This window comes from Sciurus carolinensis, chromosome 15, assembly GCF_902686445.1.
Source record: "Sciurus carolinensis chromosome 15, mSciCar1.2, whole genome shotgun sequence".
NCBI lineage: Eukaryota > Metazoa > Chordata > Mammalia > Rodentia > Sciuridae > Sciurus > Sciurus carolinensis.
The window spans coordinates 74,878,637-74,896,981 of NC_062227.1; the positions used below are offsets into that span (position 1 = coordinate 74,878,637).

Here is an 18,345-nt window from a genome sequence, read left to right on the forward strand (position 1 = left end):
GAACCCCAGGGAAGTATGGCAGAAAGCCCAGACTTCCTCAGGCCTAGGAATAACGAACAGGCTCACTGCAGACTTCTAACAGATGATGAAGGGAATGAGATTCAGCCTCCTGCCAATTCCTCACAAGCCTCCCATGTTCTCATGTTCCAGAGGATCAATTCTGCCAAGACTCAGATCAGCTACGATTAACCCTTGTCTATGTGGCCCACGTGCAGACATGAAAGATTGCCAGAGCACAGAGGCAAAGCGGTCCTCCTATAGGACATGCACAACCACATAATTGTGCTTTCACACCATACTGAAGATTTTTTGCTCCAAAGGATGATGAAACCAGAACATGTCAGAATCCCTAGACTATAAGTAAGGACATGCTTAGAAGGTAATTAGAGCTGAAAATAAAAGAAAAAGGAAAGCTAAATACACTTCTACCCTGTTGTACATATAATACCATACAAAATAAAATTAAACTCTACCTATAGGCAATAAAATGAATGAACCTCATAAATATAATGTTGAAAGAAACCACTGACACAAAACTTTTTAAAAACAAAAAATTATTTTACATATAGACACTGGTAAAACTATCAAGAAATGCCAAGAAGTGGAATATCAAAAAAAAAAAAAAAAAAAAAAAAAAAAAAAAAAAAAAAAAAAAAAAAATCAAAATACTCCCTGGGAAAGGAACAGACAATTCAACTGAGGAATGATAAATGCTTCTGGGATGCCAGCTAAGCTATACTTTTGAATCTGGGAATAATTATAAAGGTGTCCACTATGTGATAATTCATAGAGCTACATATTTTCTGCTTGTGTTATATTTCATAATTTAAAAAGTTAAACTAAAATGAATAAATAAAGTAAGCCTCAATTTTTCTTGAAAATCAGAATATTTCTAAGGGTAATCTTATGTATTCATTTGTTAATAAAAGTAATTAAAACACTTAACCATTATGACTAGTTAAATAAAATATGATGAGTTAAACAAATATATAATGCATTTGTGCCTGGCTCCTAATAAAAGCAATCAATAAATAGTAAATAGCTGTCACTTGGGGCTCTTATTTTTACTTACCTCTAGAAGACCTGACAAGTACTTCATGCAAATGTCAAGCGGCTGTGTGAGAGGAGAATGTGAGCTCCACCCCTGAAACACAGTAAGGTGAGCCATCCCTCGCAATGTCCGCTCAAGGGAAGGCAGACCATAGAAATGAGGAGCATCTGTGACTCGCAGACACTGGAGCAGCTTCAGAGCCAGCTGTGTTTGGAAAACGTAAAGAAGTTCCAAGCATTTCCTATGTATTTAAAAGGGGGGAAAATCAACCACAGAGCAAGAGTTATAGACTTCATGGGCTGTCCTATTGGCTGTGACAACGGGGTTCTTACATATTAGAAAGGTATGAACTAGATAAAATGGCAAAAAACATTCCCTCTCAAAATAAGATTTTGCAAAGGAAGCTTAGAGAAACTACCAACTCAAGTATGTATGCAAAATATAAGTAACAATCACATTTAAAATACATAAACAGATACTGATTGTACTACCTGAAATAAAATATTGAAAAAAAGTAAATGCATATGGTAAATGAGTCTAATTGGCATATATTAAAACTATACTTTAAATCATTTAGTGTCATGAAAAAATTGTTAATTTTTAATTGACTGAAACACATTTTCTCCTAGAAAAATAAAAGGAAATGAAAGCTTTTAATGAGTTTGACACATAATTAAACAAGACTGTCAGAAACAGAACAATCAATAGAACATTTTCTATTAGAAAGTTCTTAAAATTAAGTAGCTAGGCATGAATTCAAACATGCAATTCTTAAGGAAAAAAATATCCTAATATAAAAAGCACTGAATAAAATCTGAAATTTCTTCAATTTTACAGATCACTAGACTCTAAAATTGGTAACTATTAACTATATTATTACCTATTCCACTAGGTACATGAATTTTAAGATCATAATTGCTTTTAAAGTATTTTAGAAACACAAAGAACATACACTAAAGCCTACAAGTTATTTATATAAAAAGTTCAATTCCTCACAGGTCAACAACGAAGTAACCAAATTAACACTATTAAAAATGTTCTTACTGTTTTTTAACATGTAACATACATTAACATGCAAACGAGCACACTAATTTTAACTATTACTACCTAAGTATCACTACCTAAGTATTTCTACCTCCTAATTTTAAAGAAGTAAGAAGTAAAACTCTGGAAATCAAAGGAAGACTAGATTCTGTATAAATGTACCCAAACTTTCGACGATGCAAATGGTACCTGTCAGTAACTGCCATGAAACTGAGAAGCAAGGTATTGAAAAATGCAATCAGTTCCTTCTGAATCTGCTGCCTGACAGCAGTCCCGATGTCGTCTGTTTCTTCTCGTGCCTGGGTCTCTGTCAGGACCAGCAGGTCTAAGAGTGGGTTGGGACTCTAAAAAATGAAAGGTATTAAAAACGTATTTACTCTCTAATTAAGCTACATGTTTTTCCTATAAAGGTTTTTGTTGTTAACTATGTTCTAGATGAACTAAAAAGTTATACTATCTAATCAGTAGCTCTGGGCTTTCACTGCATCAATAAAGATGTTCTAAACAGATGTTTAATATGTTATCTCAACAATAAGAACGCATATCTGTTACAGAAAACTGAGGAAAACAGAGAAAAACACAATGAGAAAAAAATCACACATAATCACACCTCATTGGTACATGCTATCCTCTGTTTCTTTAAGTAGAAATGTAAGCAATTTTAATTATATATTTTAAACAAAACTAATAATACTAAGTGAAAAAAAAACTATTAAAATCATTTTTTCTACGTAATGGTATGACCCAAATTTCTTCAAAAACCTTATTTTATACCTGATTCTCTTTCATATAATTTGCAATGACAATACTACATCGAGTCACTGTCTTACATTAAGCCTTTTCACACACATTGTCCTGGCACAATGCTTACCAGCATTTCTGACTGAACAACATGAGAAGGATAAGACACCCCCGCCAGTGCTGAGGACTCCCGCTGCTATAGTCTTTAACAATCTGACAGGCTAAGACGGAAAACCAGCACTTGGTGAAACTTGTTCTACTTTTCTAACACAAAAGACCACAGTTAAAGGTATGCAAAAGAATTCTTGCTAACATATTGAGGGAGTAGAAAACACCACATTTACCAGAAGCCTTAAGAGATACACGTAATATGTATTGATCACCTTAGTGTCACCAGCACTAGGCTAAGAAGAGGAAAAAAACAAGATTTCAGTTAACTTTCTAATTAAACTACAAGGTCTGCACCTTCATTTCTTTCAAAAGACAGAAGAGAAGTCATACTGAGAGAAGAGGAAGCTCATCCTCTAAAGTCAGTTAGCATTCCATCCTGAGCATCAGGTGGTTTCTTCAGTGATTATAACAGCACACAATAACAGAGAAATATAAATGTAATCACTGCTGTTATGAAGTCCTTCATATAAAAGAACTCAGTGTAAAAACAACTGCAATCCCTTTAGGGAGAAGAAATTTAAAGCCAAAAATTGTTTATATGTTCAATAAAGTGTCACAACTATATATAATACAACTGATAGTTTCTAAAAAGTATGGGGAAGGATATTTTGCTTTTAACTTGTTTTACTATTTTTCTTATACATAAGCAGTATTTTTCCCAACTTTTATCTTGAGGAAGAAATGCCTTTGAAAAATTACATAAAACATAACCACAAAATCTATGTTTCAGACATGAAAAAAAGAATCAAAATACACATTTTTCTATGATAGTCTTATTCCCAAAGAACCAAAGACTGATTCACGATCACATACCCTCAGACTCGCATAAAAAAATGACAAAATAAACAAACTGTTTGTGCTAAGATACAAACCCCATCTTGGTAAAATTAAGCTTGATATACTGATAAAAATTAAGTAGAAGCTACAGATTAATATACTTACACAGTAGGCATCTAAGATTCTTTATTAACAACTTGTTTCTGCATATAGACTGTTGAGAGTTCTCCCTTATTTTAACTTCAATTTCCATGTTATTAAGATTCAGTGAACCTCAGCAACATCATTTTAAAATTGGGATTAGTTACCATTCCTCAAGTACAAGGAACAGAACAGACATCTCTATTGCTGCCTATTGATTTCAGGTGCTTAATCATACCTGGCACTTTTGTCTTTAGACATTAGTATTCAGTCCTGATTCTAAATCAACCACTTAAGCCATTAGTTTGTCACTGCTGACCTCCAAAAGGAAACAAATTTCTATCATGATGGCTCATTTTCTTTATTCACAGTTACCACTCATCATATCCAACTGCACACCCATCATCAACCTATGCCAAAAGGATCTGCAATGCCCTCAATGAACTTTTGCACATGAGTTTGTCATATGACAGTCAAGAAAAAGATGTATGCTGCATATTTCTGAACAGCCTCAACTAAAGAAGAAAAACAATAGTACCACTTTTATGAATTTCCATCAAAAAACTCATTCTGATAGGAATGCTCAATTCAACACTTCTAGTTGTCAAAATACCATTAAGTTAAAATATAGACTATTGGAGCAATAAATTCCTAAGGTGTAATTCCTAAGAATTACAGTATGTTTGTAATAAATGCATATTTTGATAAAACACATAAATAAAATTTTCACAAGAGAAAGTTCTTAAATCTAGTAAGGTAGTTGACTTTTCTTTTCACTGTTAACATTTATTTGAAAGATCAGGTACTCATATCTGCCTACTTATGTTAGTTTTTGCAACCCTAGCTTTTACATATCATTTCACATCTGTACATCTGAAACCATTTCTTTGAATACTCTATTTTATTGACCTTCTTTTAAATAATTTTTCACTTATTGTATCCACTTCACATAAACTTTAAAACGAACTTAATTTTTTATTTTCAGGTTTTCTTTATCCTAATTCATCTGCAGTTAGACAACACTTTCTAATTTAATCTTGGTCATGATATTTAGCGAGTAAACGCTCCTGTTTGTAGATGCTTACTTAAGTCTGCTTGGCTCACCCTTAAGAATATTATTATTAATATGATAATAATAAATGAAAAAATAAAATAGAAATTTTCTAATTACTAATAATAAATGAGAAGATAAAATAGAAATTTTCTAAAGAAAGGTTAGACATCATATAAGGTCATGTAAGTAAATTTAATTGTACCAAAAATCCTTTTTTAAAACTGTTTTAAACTACAGTAAAATCACCTGGTAACCTGCAGAAATTTCATTTTACTTTTGTAACAACAAAAAAAAATTTTAAATATACATCAGCATTTATACAATGAAAGTCAAACCATTTAAATGTGTGGTGCATTAACAAATTTAACAAGACTGACACCTTAGCAAATTTCTTCTCCATTGCAGTGGCATAAAACTACAAGTCAATAGAAAGAGGAATGTGGGAAAATTCTCAAATAACATTAAGCAACATGCTCCTAAACAACCAGTGGGTCAATAAAAGAAAAGAAAAGCGAAATTTAAAATATCTACAGACAAAAACAAGGGGCACGAAATAAACCAAAACTTACGGGATACACAAAAGTAGATCTCGAATAAAGAACTTAATGTTACACCTTGAGAAAAGACAAAAATAACAAAGTTCCAAATGTTTGAAAGGTAGAACTGCTGCTCTGAAGGCCTGGCTCGCACTGTACCTGGGTCCGGTTACCACCAGCCGCAGCGCCACCACGCGGCGCTGGAGTTTTATGGCAGTTCTTTAAGGTCAGAGGCGGTCCTGGACACCAGCTCCAGGTCAGCAGCAAGGTCCAAGAGCAGGAGGAGGAAGCTGTGCAGCAGGCAGAGGGTAGAAGAGGCGCCCCTGCTAATGGGAATGCTAATGATGAAAAGGGGAGCAGCAGATAGAGGAGGAGGAGGAGGAGGAGGAGGAGGAGGAGGAGGAGGGTGAAGGGTGGAGGAGGAAGGTGGAGGAGGAGGAGGAGGAAGAGGAGGAGGCGGAGGAGGAGAAGGACGGTGAGAGTGCTGGTGATGGTGAGGAAGAGGATGGAGATGGCGATGAGGCGGCTGAAGATGACGAGGATGACATGCTGATACCAAGAAGAGAAGACCGACAAGGAGGCAGCCAAAAGGAAAGGTTAGACTGAAAGCAAAGGCCGGCGCGACCTGTTCGCCTCCACCAGGTCCGGTGCTCAAGCGCGGTCACTCTCAGGGAAGCGGCCACCTGGCGGGCAGGGCCATCAAGGACCAGGTGCGCTCGCCCAGTCCAGACCACAGGGCCAATCTGCAACTGGGAACCAAGAACCAAGACTTCCGAGGTCCTGCCTTTTTTTCTTAAAAGTACTTTTAAAAAGGAGAATGTCTGTAACTTTCAGTTTACATTTTATATTTTTGTACCTAGTTAGGGGTCAGCCGTTTTTAATGATCTTGAATGACCAAACCAGCATTTGGGGCTTTCTCCGTCCTACTTCTGATTGGTCGTGTGGTGTGACCATGTTCATTACACTCTCAAAGGAGGAAAAAAAACTTGTGAAGCAATCAAAAACAACAACAAAAACAATCTTATTGGAGCATTTCAGTAACTTTTTTTGTATATGTACTTCAGCTGCACTATGAGTAGTTGGTTTGTATGAGATGATTAAAAAGACCAAAGATAAAAGTTTCTTTTTTTTTTTTTTTCCTTTTTTGTCTATGAAGTTATTATTTTTTGGCCTGTTTGATGTATGTATGAAACAATGTTGTCCAATAATAAACCAGAATTTTATTTTGTAGAATTGTTCTAACAAAAATAATCATCATCATGATCAAATAAATACAAAATAAAAAGTAGAAAATAATATCAGAGAAAAAAGAAAAAAGCGAAATAGACTAGAAAAACAATAGAAAAGATCAACAGAACTAAATCTTTTGAAAAGATAATCTAGATAGAGAGAACAATCAAATAAAATGAGAAATGAAAGGGCAGACTTTACAACTGACATCATGGAAATAGACATGAATAACCCTCTAGAAGAAACGGATAAATACATACAATCTACCAAGAGAGAATCATGAATAAATAGAAAATCTAAACAGACTCAAAGGGGATTCAATCAGTAATAAAAAGTCTCCCATCAAGGAAAAACCCAAGACTTGGCTTCACCACACAAGTCTACTAAACCTTTAAAAAAGAACACCAAGTCTTTTCAAGTTCTTCCAAAAAAAAAAAAAAAAGAAAGAGGAGGGAATATCTCCAAACTCATTTTATGAGGCCAAAATTACCCTCATACCAAAGAAAGAAAGGACAATAAAAGAAAATTATAGTCAATATTCCTGATGAATACAGATGCAAAGATCTTCAACAAAATATTAACTAACCAAATTCAACAGCACATTAAATGGATGATCCACATGATCAAGAAGAATTCATCCTAGGGATGCAAGGATGGTTCAACATATGCAAATATGAAAATGTAATAAATCACCATTAACAGAATGAAGGACAAAGTCATATGATCATTACAAAAGATGCAAAAAAAAGCATGATAAAGTTCATCTCCTTTTTTAAAAATTTTAGTTGTAGATGGACACAATATCTTTATTTTATATATTTATGTGGTGCTGAGGATCAAACACAGGGCCCCACACATGCAAGGCAAGCACTCTACCACTGAGCCACAACCCCAGCCCTCAACTCCCTTTAATTAAAAGACAAATCTCAATAAATTCATTAATGAATGACTATACCCCAACACAATCAAGGTGACATACAACAAATTCACAAGTGTCATCATCCTCAACAATGAAAACGTGAAAAGTTTTTCCTCTAAGATCAGGAATAGGATAGGAAGTTCACCTCTTACCATTTCTGCTGAACTGAAAGTCCTAACAAGAACAACTAGGCAAGAGAATGAAATGAAAGGCATTCAGACTAGAAAGGAATAAGCTGAATTATCTTCGTTTGCAAAAAATTTGATCCCATATATAGAAAACACTAAGGACTCCACCAAAAACTTTAGGACTAATAAATTCAGAAATTTATAGAATACAAAATCAACATAAAAAAATAAGTAGTGTCTCTACATGGTAATAAACAAAGAAATCAAGGTTAAAACTCCATTTATAAAAACTACAAAAAATAATAAAATACTTGGGAATTAATACTGTTAAAGTATCTATACCACCTGAAGTGATCTACAGATTTAATACACTCTATCAAAATTCCAATGAGATTTTCATCAAAATGGGAAAAATGATTCTAAAATTCATATGGAACCACAAAAGATGCCCAAAGAGGCACAGCAGTCTTGAGCATTACATGATCTAAATTCAAAATATATTACAAAGCTATAGTAATCAAAATAGCATGATACTAGCATAAAATCAGATATATTAACTAAACAGCCCCCAAATAAATCCACATATTTGCATTTAATTGATTTTTGACAAAGGTGCCAAGAAAGACAATGGAGAAAGGACAGTCTCTTTAATAAGTGAATATCCATGTACAGAAGGATGAAACTGGATCTTTATCTTACATGGTAACATGAATTAACTCAAAATGGATTAGTCTTAAACATAACACCTGAAACTATAAAACTACTAAAAGAAAGCACAGGGTTTTAAAAAACTTCAGTTGATTTTAGTCAGGTAATAACTTTTTAGGATAAAACCCAAAGTACAAGCAAGGAAAGCAAAATGGATAAATGGGATTATATCAAACTAAAAAGCTTTGGTGCAACAAAAGAAAGAATAAACAGAGTGAAATGACCATCTATAGAATGGAATAAAGAATCTGGAAATCATAGCATTGATGAAGAGTTAATATGCAAAATATGTAAGGAATTCAAACAATTCATTAGCAAGAAAACAAGCAACCCGATTAAAAATGGACAAAGAGCCCGGCATTTTTTTCAGAAAGGACAGACACAAGTGGGGATGACAGGTACACTAAAGAGAAATACAACAGAAAGTCAGGGAGACAGGCATGGAGGGTGCTGAATCAGATGCCACCATCAGAAGACTTCTCTGATCGACACTGGAACAGAACACGGAATTAAGTTTGGGTGTTAACCATGCAGACATCTTAGGGGAAAAGGAAATCTGAGTGCTCAGCCAATGTGAGCGCCTGAAAAACCACCACGGCAACGAGCGAAGCGAGGTGTCAGAAGAGGTCAGAATATGCTCAAAATCAGGCTCGAACCTTATAGGCCGCACTTAGTATTTTAGAGCTTTATCTGAATGAAAGAGGAAGTGCATGGAGCATTTGAATAGGGGAGTAACAGGATGTGACTGGCCATCTTGAAAAGCACAGGTAGATTGCGTGGAAGCTGGAAGGCCCACAACTCACCCAGGGGTGGGTGGCAGGTCTGAGCCTAGGGTGGTGATGGGTGGTCAGCATGAGGAGAAGTGCTAAGACCTGATACATACACCTGTAGGAATTATGCTCATGGAACACAGGGTAGTAACTATAATAAGGCATGAAAAGTAGAAGCAGTACAGTAAAACAAGGAGATGAAAGTAGATAATGGAAGCAAGATCATGAAGTCCAAAGACCAAAAGCATAGTCAGAAGATAAGTGACAAGAAAAAAAGCTTTTGAAATTCACTTAATGAAAGGGTTAATTGCCTTAATTTATGAAGAGAGGGGAAGGAAACAACCCAATTATAGGGCAGAACCATCAAGGACATAACAAGGGACAATTCACAGAAAAGGAAATAAACAAGTCCTAAATATGAAAAAAATCTCTACCTCACTCAAAATAATTTATCTATTTACCAAACCATAGTGACCAAAACACACACACACACACACACACACACACACACGCTTTCCAATGTGACACAGAGATTATAATTTCAGTTTAGTCTATAAATATACTTGATGTGTAAACTTGAACATATTCAGTAATATCCATTTTATTATATTTGAACAAGTTATGAAATTAAGGTTATATGTTTCCTGCATATCTTCCTTAACATCATACGTTTATTGCTAAGTTAACAAATATTTATTGGAAGTCTACAATATATAAGGCACTATAGTAGACACTGGCATGCAATTATGAACAAAACAGTCCCTAGTCCACCAGTCTACAATAAAGGAAAAGATAATAAAATAAACATTTAAATAAACTGAATACATGCACAATCATTACACATTAGAATTTCTGACTTTCAATATGTAGTACTTAGTATTTTCATAAACAATCGTATTTTTAAGCAAACCAAAGGCATTAACATATAATAGAACCTATTTGTCTTATAAGATCTACAACTTTATAAACAGTTAAGCCTTGTTTTCTAATTCTTATTTATTTTTTCTTGATATTTTTGCAAAGGGTTATCTTTGCTAAATTAATTAAATCCATATGGTATTTGCAATTAAATGCATAAATGGACAGACAGAGGGACCAACAACAGACAGTGAGCTAGCTAACTGGGTTCTTACCAAGTGTCCTGTAACAGAGCAAAACCCTGAGAGTAACAGGGGCTGGAAGGGCAAATACTCCAGTGACATCAAATTAAAGCCTGAGCCGTGTATTCATTCTTCCCAGCATCACAATAACTATATCTCTCCTGCTTCCTTCTGGCTTTGCTACCTACCTCTCCACCTAGGTATTTAAATTCCACCCCCTCCCTGCAATCCCACTTAAAAACACAGTTGCAGCAGAAAGCTCACATACAGGACAGGTTTCATTAAAACACCAAGACTGAAAGTCCCAGACACTCTACAAAATTTAATTTAGTAAACCTGGTCATACCAGGAAGGCCAGGTTGCTATGCGCCATTCATTCCAACATGAGAACTACTTTACAAAGCAAAGGCCATATAAAGATTATCCTTTTCTACAAATAAATCACTTCTCAAACCAAAAATCCAAATTCTTTCACAATACTTACATGTCTAAGAAGTAATTCTAGAATCCAGTTTAGAAATTCTACTGATGGATTTTTTCTCTGTTCCTTCATTAACTTATTTAAAAAATGTATGATATCTATTAGCAGTTTCTCATCTTCAGTGCAAGCAGGAAGCACTTGTAAAAACCTATAATAAAAAACATAGTAGTAATGGTTTTAGCTCTTTAAAGTACACATGCTGTCACTGTTCATCAGCACATATGCCCTCAACATGCTTCACATGAACAGGCTATCTTACGACACACTAGTCTAGATGCCACAAAAATGCAAAGAGGAGGGAAACGGTATCTGCCTTCAACAACAGAACCCGTAGTGGAGAAAACATGCGCCCGAGTAATGGAAAAATTGGAAGAAGTAGCTTAAAAGAAAATATCAAATTAGAAAAAGTACCAAAGGGACACCAAGAGGAAAACACTGCCTCAACTCTGCAAAGAATGTTGCTTTTTCATGCTGCAGTGTCACATTTCACTGATGAGAAGAATTAGTGTTTCAAAAGTGATTCTCAATTATTAGGAAGAACAGGGTAGTAAAATGAGGGGCAGAAAGGCTTGTAAAGATGTTATCAGAATTTTTAACAGGCAAAAAGAACCCAGAAGTTCAACACAGGAAGGAATATCCATTAAGTTCAGTATCAAAGGATACAAACCAATTTTCGAGATTCTTTAAAAAAAAAAAAAAAAATCTGGTACAGGAGAGCTAGAAAATCAGTAAACAAACGAGAGTAGTACAGAAAAAAATTTTAAGACAATTGAGAAGAGAGGAATAACAAGATTCAAATTTAACTGTAATGTTTTATTTTTTAAAAAATCTAAAGTAATTACATCAAAATATTAAGAGTAATGATAATACTAATACCCAGCAGTTACTGCACACTGACCTTGTGCCAGACTTTCTTCTAAGAACTTAACAGTAATTTTTCAATATTCATTAAATTCACAGTCCCTTTTTTAAAATGAGAAAACTCAAGCAAAGATATGGTTACATAGTTTTTCCATGGTCACAGAACTACCAAGTATTAGAACATAAATGCTAATATAAGCACTCCGACACTCATGTTAGGCTACATTTTTTAGTAACAGGGTGTCTGCCATATTATTATTTCATTTTTTATTAAAAATCTCCACCTCCTCAAAATGATATGCGCTCAAAAGATAAGTGTCAGATTGTAAAAACTGAGTTAAGAAAAATATTTCAAAAGGACAGAGCAAAAAGATGGACCTAACCAGATAAAATAATCATAAAAATTTTAAGAAAGGTCTTCTGTAATATCCACAGTAATCCTACACTTACAGCCTCATTTTATGCCAGCTCCCACATCCCTCAACCTCCAGTCTGCCTTTCAGTTCCTGACTTGAGGCCGTGTGCCCTCATCTGACACCTCTGTTGCTTCCATCCCACTTACCTATTGAGGCTTGGCTTAAACTTTAACCCCTAAACTGATCCACTCCATACAGGAGGGGTAAGGGACCCTACAATACAGTTTTACAACTGTCTCCTTGGATTCCTATTTTTGATTACATGTTTTGCTTCCTTCACTGCAAGTTTCAAAACAGCAGGGAGTCTTAAATAATTTTTCTCACTGCTGAATTTCTTACAAGTGCCTGCATCTAGTGGATGATCAATAAATGCATCTGAATGATGGGAAAGCACTAAGAAACACCCCAAACCCCCAAAAGATATCATGTCTGGATAGAGAGAGCTCTAAACGGTATGAACAAGGAAGAAGTCTGGAAGAACTAAAAGAATTTAGAGTTTGCAAAGAGAAAAAACAAAGAAGAAATTGTAGTTATGAATAGGAATAACTGAAGAGTTATCACATGTGAATATAGATAGGATTTATTCCATGTGAGTATACTGAACAAAATAATGGGTAGAAGTTATAGGTAGCAGTTCAAAAGTAGGAAGAACATAGTAATAATTATAGTCCAAAAACAAAATGACCATCCTTCAAAGGATGTATTCATGCCAAGGGTGCACAGTCACTTGAGAGGGACATGTGGCAGGGAATTCTTCAGGTACACGGCTGAACTACACAAGTTCTGAGAGCTCTCAAACTCACTGAACCTACACTTATCAGGATCCAATTGTATACTATGCCTTGAACCATATTCGAGGACAGCAGGATATAATAAACCCAGGTACCAAAGCAGAGAAGACAGATATTCAAACATCTTTAACAATTACAGAAGAAATGGAGGCCAGCCTTGTGTCAATAATGATGATAATTACAATTCCATGACAACTGCACATTACAAAGAAAAAGGATCTCAACTTGAAGGTCAAAGATGAGTAGATATTCACAAGACAGCCATGGAGTTAACTGCACAAAGGCAAGATTTCATAAAACAGTAGTATATGCCCTTGAACTTATTGTAGCTTCATAAAACTACAATATATGCACTTCATAAAATCATACATCAGAGTGGAGAAATGCAGCTGAAAAGGTAGGCAAGTGCCAGATCAGAAAGGAACTTCTTAGTCGTGCTATGGGGTTTGAACTCCATGTAGCATGCCACGGAGGATACTCCACAGGTGATGTGTACTGCAGGAGGATCACTCGGAAAAGCAACACAATGAGTGAAATGGGGTAGAGGCCAACAAACCAATTTTGCTAGTCATCCTCCAGTCATTACTGTTTCATGTCACAGAAATTGGAAAAACCTCAGCAAAAGCAGTAGCAATAGAACTTTTAACAGGAAAGAGGTAGAGAGACATTAAACATGCAAGATTAACAGCAACTGGTTGAAGGAAACGAATTTCTAACAAATTGTAAATTCTACTAAGCCAAGTTTATCATCTATTTCTTAAATATGGCTTCAAAATATAAGACTTCTTTATATCTATTGTTTAAATGACCTTAGAGAACAATTTCAAAAATATCTGGGCAGTCAGAATTTTGCTAATATGTATTTATTCCTGTAAGGACTCCTTCTGGGGTACATTCATTTGGATATATGTTTTTTTAAATTAACTTCAAAGTATACTTACTAAGCTGGTGTGGTAGTACATACCACCCAACAGTTTGTGAGGCTGAGGCAGGAGGATCTCAAGTTCAAAGCAAGGCCCTAAGCAACTTAGTGAGACCCTGTCTCAAAATAAAATAAAAAGGACTAGGGATGTGGCTCAGTGGTTGAGCACCCCGGGTTCAATCCCTTGTACAAAAAAATAAATAACACACACACACACACAAAATAAAAATCTCTTATACAAGTACGATCATGCTCCTCTACATTATTTTGTCTAGAATGGTGTAGTTTGAAATCATCATATATAGTAGAAAAAATTTAATCTAAGCTTGTACAAAAATGATCTCAGTATTTTATGCAGTCATAACTTACAGGAAATTTTTTCATCTTAGCTAACTGGTCAGAAAAATGATGTTCTTTCAACTGAGTAAATGCAAAACTAGATGAGTTCCCAAAGTTCCCTCTATACACATATTTCCGTAAATAAAACTTTTCTAATTTTTCATGAAAAAGGTAAAATCATCAATATATATTTTTGTTACATTTCTTACTAAAACAATACAGCAGACATCCATCAATTTGTTTTATGAAATAGGCAGCAATGGCAATGTTACAGTGAACAAACATGAACTTATAAACAAAATGAAAAAGAAAAATTATAGTTGTCCCTCAGCATCCATGAGAGATTTATTCCAGAACTCCCTGCAGATATCAAAATCTGCAGATGCTCCAATCTTTGTATAAAATGGCACAGTATTGAATAAACCTAGGCACATCCTCTGGTATACATTAAATTACATCTTGATTAATTTTAATACCAAATATGAAGTAAGCACTATTTATACAGTTTTGTTACACTGAATTGTTTGGGGAATAATAATAAGAAAAAGGCCTGTTTCTGTTCAGTACAGATACTTTTTTTAGAATTTCAATCTGCTATTGGTTGACTGCATGAGTACAGACCTGTGTATACAGAGAGCCAATTGTGCATAACATAGACACATTCTGTAACATATACACACTCTGTACTCTCCACTTAGGTTAGTTCTGGGAAAATCTAACACTGAAAATGTGATGCTCACATAGACTTATTGCTACTGAACAATCTGAACTATTCTAGGGGCTTCCACTGTTCCCCATTTTGAGAGTTTCTGCTTCAATATGATGTGGCACACTAATTTTACAGTTTGAATTCACAAAGAAAGAAAACTCAGGGTTAGTGATTTTAAAATGTATAATTGGCTTCTACCATAATGTTTTCTTTTGACAAACAGGAATATATCAAATACGCTGAACCTGCAGAGTTTATGCTTGCCTTGGCTGGCAAGAATGTTAAAAAGTGGTGGGCTGGTAGATCTTGTACATCTGATTGGGTTATAGGGTGCTATTTTTGCCAATTTCCATGGTGTAAACATCCCCAATATGGCCAATTTCAAAACATGAAGTAACATGGAATTGTGAAGAGATGCACAGTAACATACAATTTTATAGTATTTCCATTTAACAGATATAGTAGATACATAACCTCAAGAGCACAGATAAAGAGTAAAATGTAGAAAGTGATGACTTTCCCATATTCAATACCTTTATTTTTTCATAATTTAAGCTTATATAATTTTTAAGAATAGCTGTGTTTGACAATCAACTTTCAAAGACCCTGAACATTCAGTATCAGCTCTCTTACAAGGCAGTACTAGCTGGTTCCAGCACACTACAGGAAAAGTCTAATTAGGTAGTCTAATTATCAAAGTAAAACTTGTAAAGGCATTCACTTTCCGAAAATTCATTTACCCTAGCATTTTTGACAACTGCACGATTTTTAAAAAGTTATACATTTACACCAAAACCATGTGAAGACTAAAATGAAAAACTGCTAGCAGTTGCTGTTCATTGGTCTTGTTTGAAATGCAGCCATCTCCTACTAGTCAAATAAGCTACATTTCAAATAGAGTCTTTCCAGTAAATATTATCAAAGCTCTACACGGTACCAATCTCATGAACTACAGAATAAGAAGATGAGATAATTGACTTGAGAACAAAACAAAACAAAAAACAGCCTTTGGCAGGTATAACAAACCTATTAATCCACTGAACTAGCAACTCATTTATAAATATGAACAGGATAAATATTTAGTATGTTTTATCTATATCTTGTCCAAAGTACTTACTTTTGTGGGATAAGATTTTCTAAAGTAGGAAAATAAATAAAATTGTTATAGGTTTATTAATAACTTCTTCAAAAATACACTGTTAAAATTTTTCTCCTCTGATATTATTATTTATTATAGGTAATACAAATCCTGGATTTTTCTTTCCATAAAAAGCATTTTTCTCATGACAGCAAAATACACACTGTAAAAATACACACTTATCTTCAAAGATTTGGAGATGAACCCAAATACAATTCATTCCTAGGTCTTTGAAACCAGAAGCCTTGAGCTTACACTGACCTGTTTAGCACAGTGTGCCAAGCCAAGGACTTCAAGGTAACCCCACATGGGCCAATGCCAACCTTTAAAGACAATTTGTCATTCAGGAGATAAAAACTCATCCGAGCGACAGCAGCCCGAACGTCCCTGTGGGCTGCAGCCTGAACAATGGAGCAGAAGCAGTCCTGCAGCCCGCTGGCCGTGTGGGTTATCTTCAGAATGAGGCTGTCTTTTGTGGATAACTTCAATGTATCTAAAAATCTAGACAAAAGAAAAAAAGACCAACATGAAGCTATTTATATGGAAGCTCACATTTATTTCTATTCTAAACTCTTCCAAAAATCCTGTTTGATCTTCATTTTCTTTTAATTAAAGGTTGTCTTATAGTCAAAAGAATATGGGTATGTATCTGTCAACATTAGTTTCTCATTAGCATATCCCCAAGTGTTTATATTAACTTTTTCTGCCCTACAGAAATATAAAATGATTTTATTCATAAGACTGACGGAACATTAAGATGTTCGAAAGTAACTGCCACAGTAATAACATTCACACATATTAGTTTTACTCTAATCCAGAGCATTTTTTTCAGTGATTTACATCTGCTAACTAAATAAACTTTATAATCTCTAAACATCATAGAACACAATGCTTTTTAATTTAAATGTCCATGTGTGATAGATGTTTTAAATAAACATATACAATTTTTTAAAACAAAGTAAAAAATATTATCTTCAGTTAAAACAGAATCACATGATAATATTAAGTTAAAAATTAAAATCTAACTATTTAGTTATAATTAATTAACTGTGAATGCTTTTTTGCTAAATATGACAGCTTACTCTTTAATATCAGTTTCGGAGTTTATTTGCTTCAACAGATTATCACTCCCATGATACCATGACAGGTTCCAAGCTATTCTCAGCATATCTGACACAGGCTTCAAAGCCAAACAATCAGCTGATAATGGCAAAACTATTGAGTAAGGACTCACAGCATGGTGGCCGATTACATGCACTGGTAGATGATACCTAAAAGAAAATGTATAAAAATAAACTTATAAATTCTTAAACACTACTGAAAAGATGAGCCCAAAATGAGATCTAGTTGTATGCTTAACATGCCACAATAATGCATGGATCTCTTTCCTAACTCCTGTCTTAAATTTATCATGCTCTATATGATATTTCAATTATTCTTCGACCCTCCTCTAAACTCCCAAGAATACTTCATTAAACTCCTCCTTGAGGACCTACCACGTTTCATGTTACAGTAGAGCTGTTGCAGCAATAACTAATGCTCCTTGAAGTCAGGTCTCATCACTGCAGTGAACTGAACACACAAAGGTGTTCAGCCAAAATACAAACGCCTGCTTTCTGCCAAATGCTGTTTCTTACCACTCGGTCATTCACTGTTTCGGGCCATGGCACTACAACACCCACTTTACAGACAATCAAAATAAAGCTTCTCAAAGAGGCTAAAGGAACTGCCTATGATTAGAGGTAACTAAGTGACTGAATTCCAATTTATTATTAGCCCTTGACCGTTGCATCATCAATAAACTCAACAAGAGAACCCAGAAACGTATTTAGATATAAGAACAAATTCAACAGCAATCTCTCTTAAATCAAAGTTAATTTAAGTGTTTAACAGGACAGCAATGCTTAACATATGTTAAAATATTTTTACTAATAAAACAGATCCCAAATCTCTGTCCACATCTTTATGACTGATATTAGATAAATAAAATTGGGTAAGAGTTCTAAGAGACACCCAAGTATGTTTTTTGACTTCATGTACCCCAATAAAAGAAGCTCAGACATGATTCTATATACCAATTAGCTGCATAATTTAATAAGTAAAGATATTTTTAGTTGGAATTTTTCCCCAGCATTAAATTATTTTTTAATTTTTTACAGACTGCATTTTGATTCATTGTACACAAATGGGGTGCCTCATTTCATTTCTATGGTTGTGCATGATGTAGATTCAGACCATTTGTGTAATCATACATGTACATAGGGTAATAATGTCTGTCTCATTCCACCATTTTTCATACCCCTACTCATTTCCTTCTA

The 18,345-nt window shown here is 34.6% G+C and overlaps 1 protein-coding gene across 2 annotated transcripts in view; it reads right to left on the reverse strand.

The window, feature by feature from the left end:
• Positions 1-18,345, reverse strand: part of Rttn (rotatin) — a 180,533-nt gene that overhangs the window by 95,695 nt on the left and 66,493 nt on the right. For both annotated transcript variants that reach the window (XM_047526590.1, XM_047526589.1), the window contains exons 24-28: positions 17,110-17,298; positions 16,289-16,528; positions 10,855-10,999; positions 2,285-2,439; positions 1,073-1,292 (exon numbers count right to left, since the gene is read on the reverse strand). In XM_047526590.1, coding sequence (XP_047382546.1) covers positions 1,073-1,292; positions 2,285-2,439; positions 10,855-10,999; positions 16,289-16,528; positions 17,110-17,298 — 949 coding nt within the window. The remainder of the gene's footprint in view (positions 1-1,072; positions 1,293-2,284; positions 2,440-10,854; positions 11,000-16,288; positions 16,529-17,109; positions 17,299-18,345) is intronic.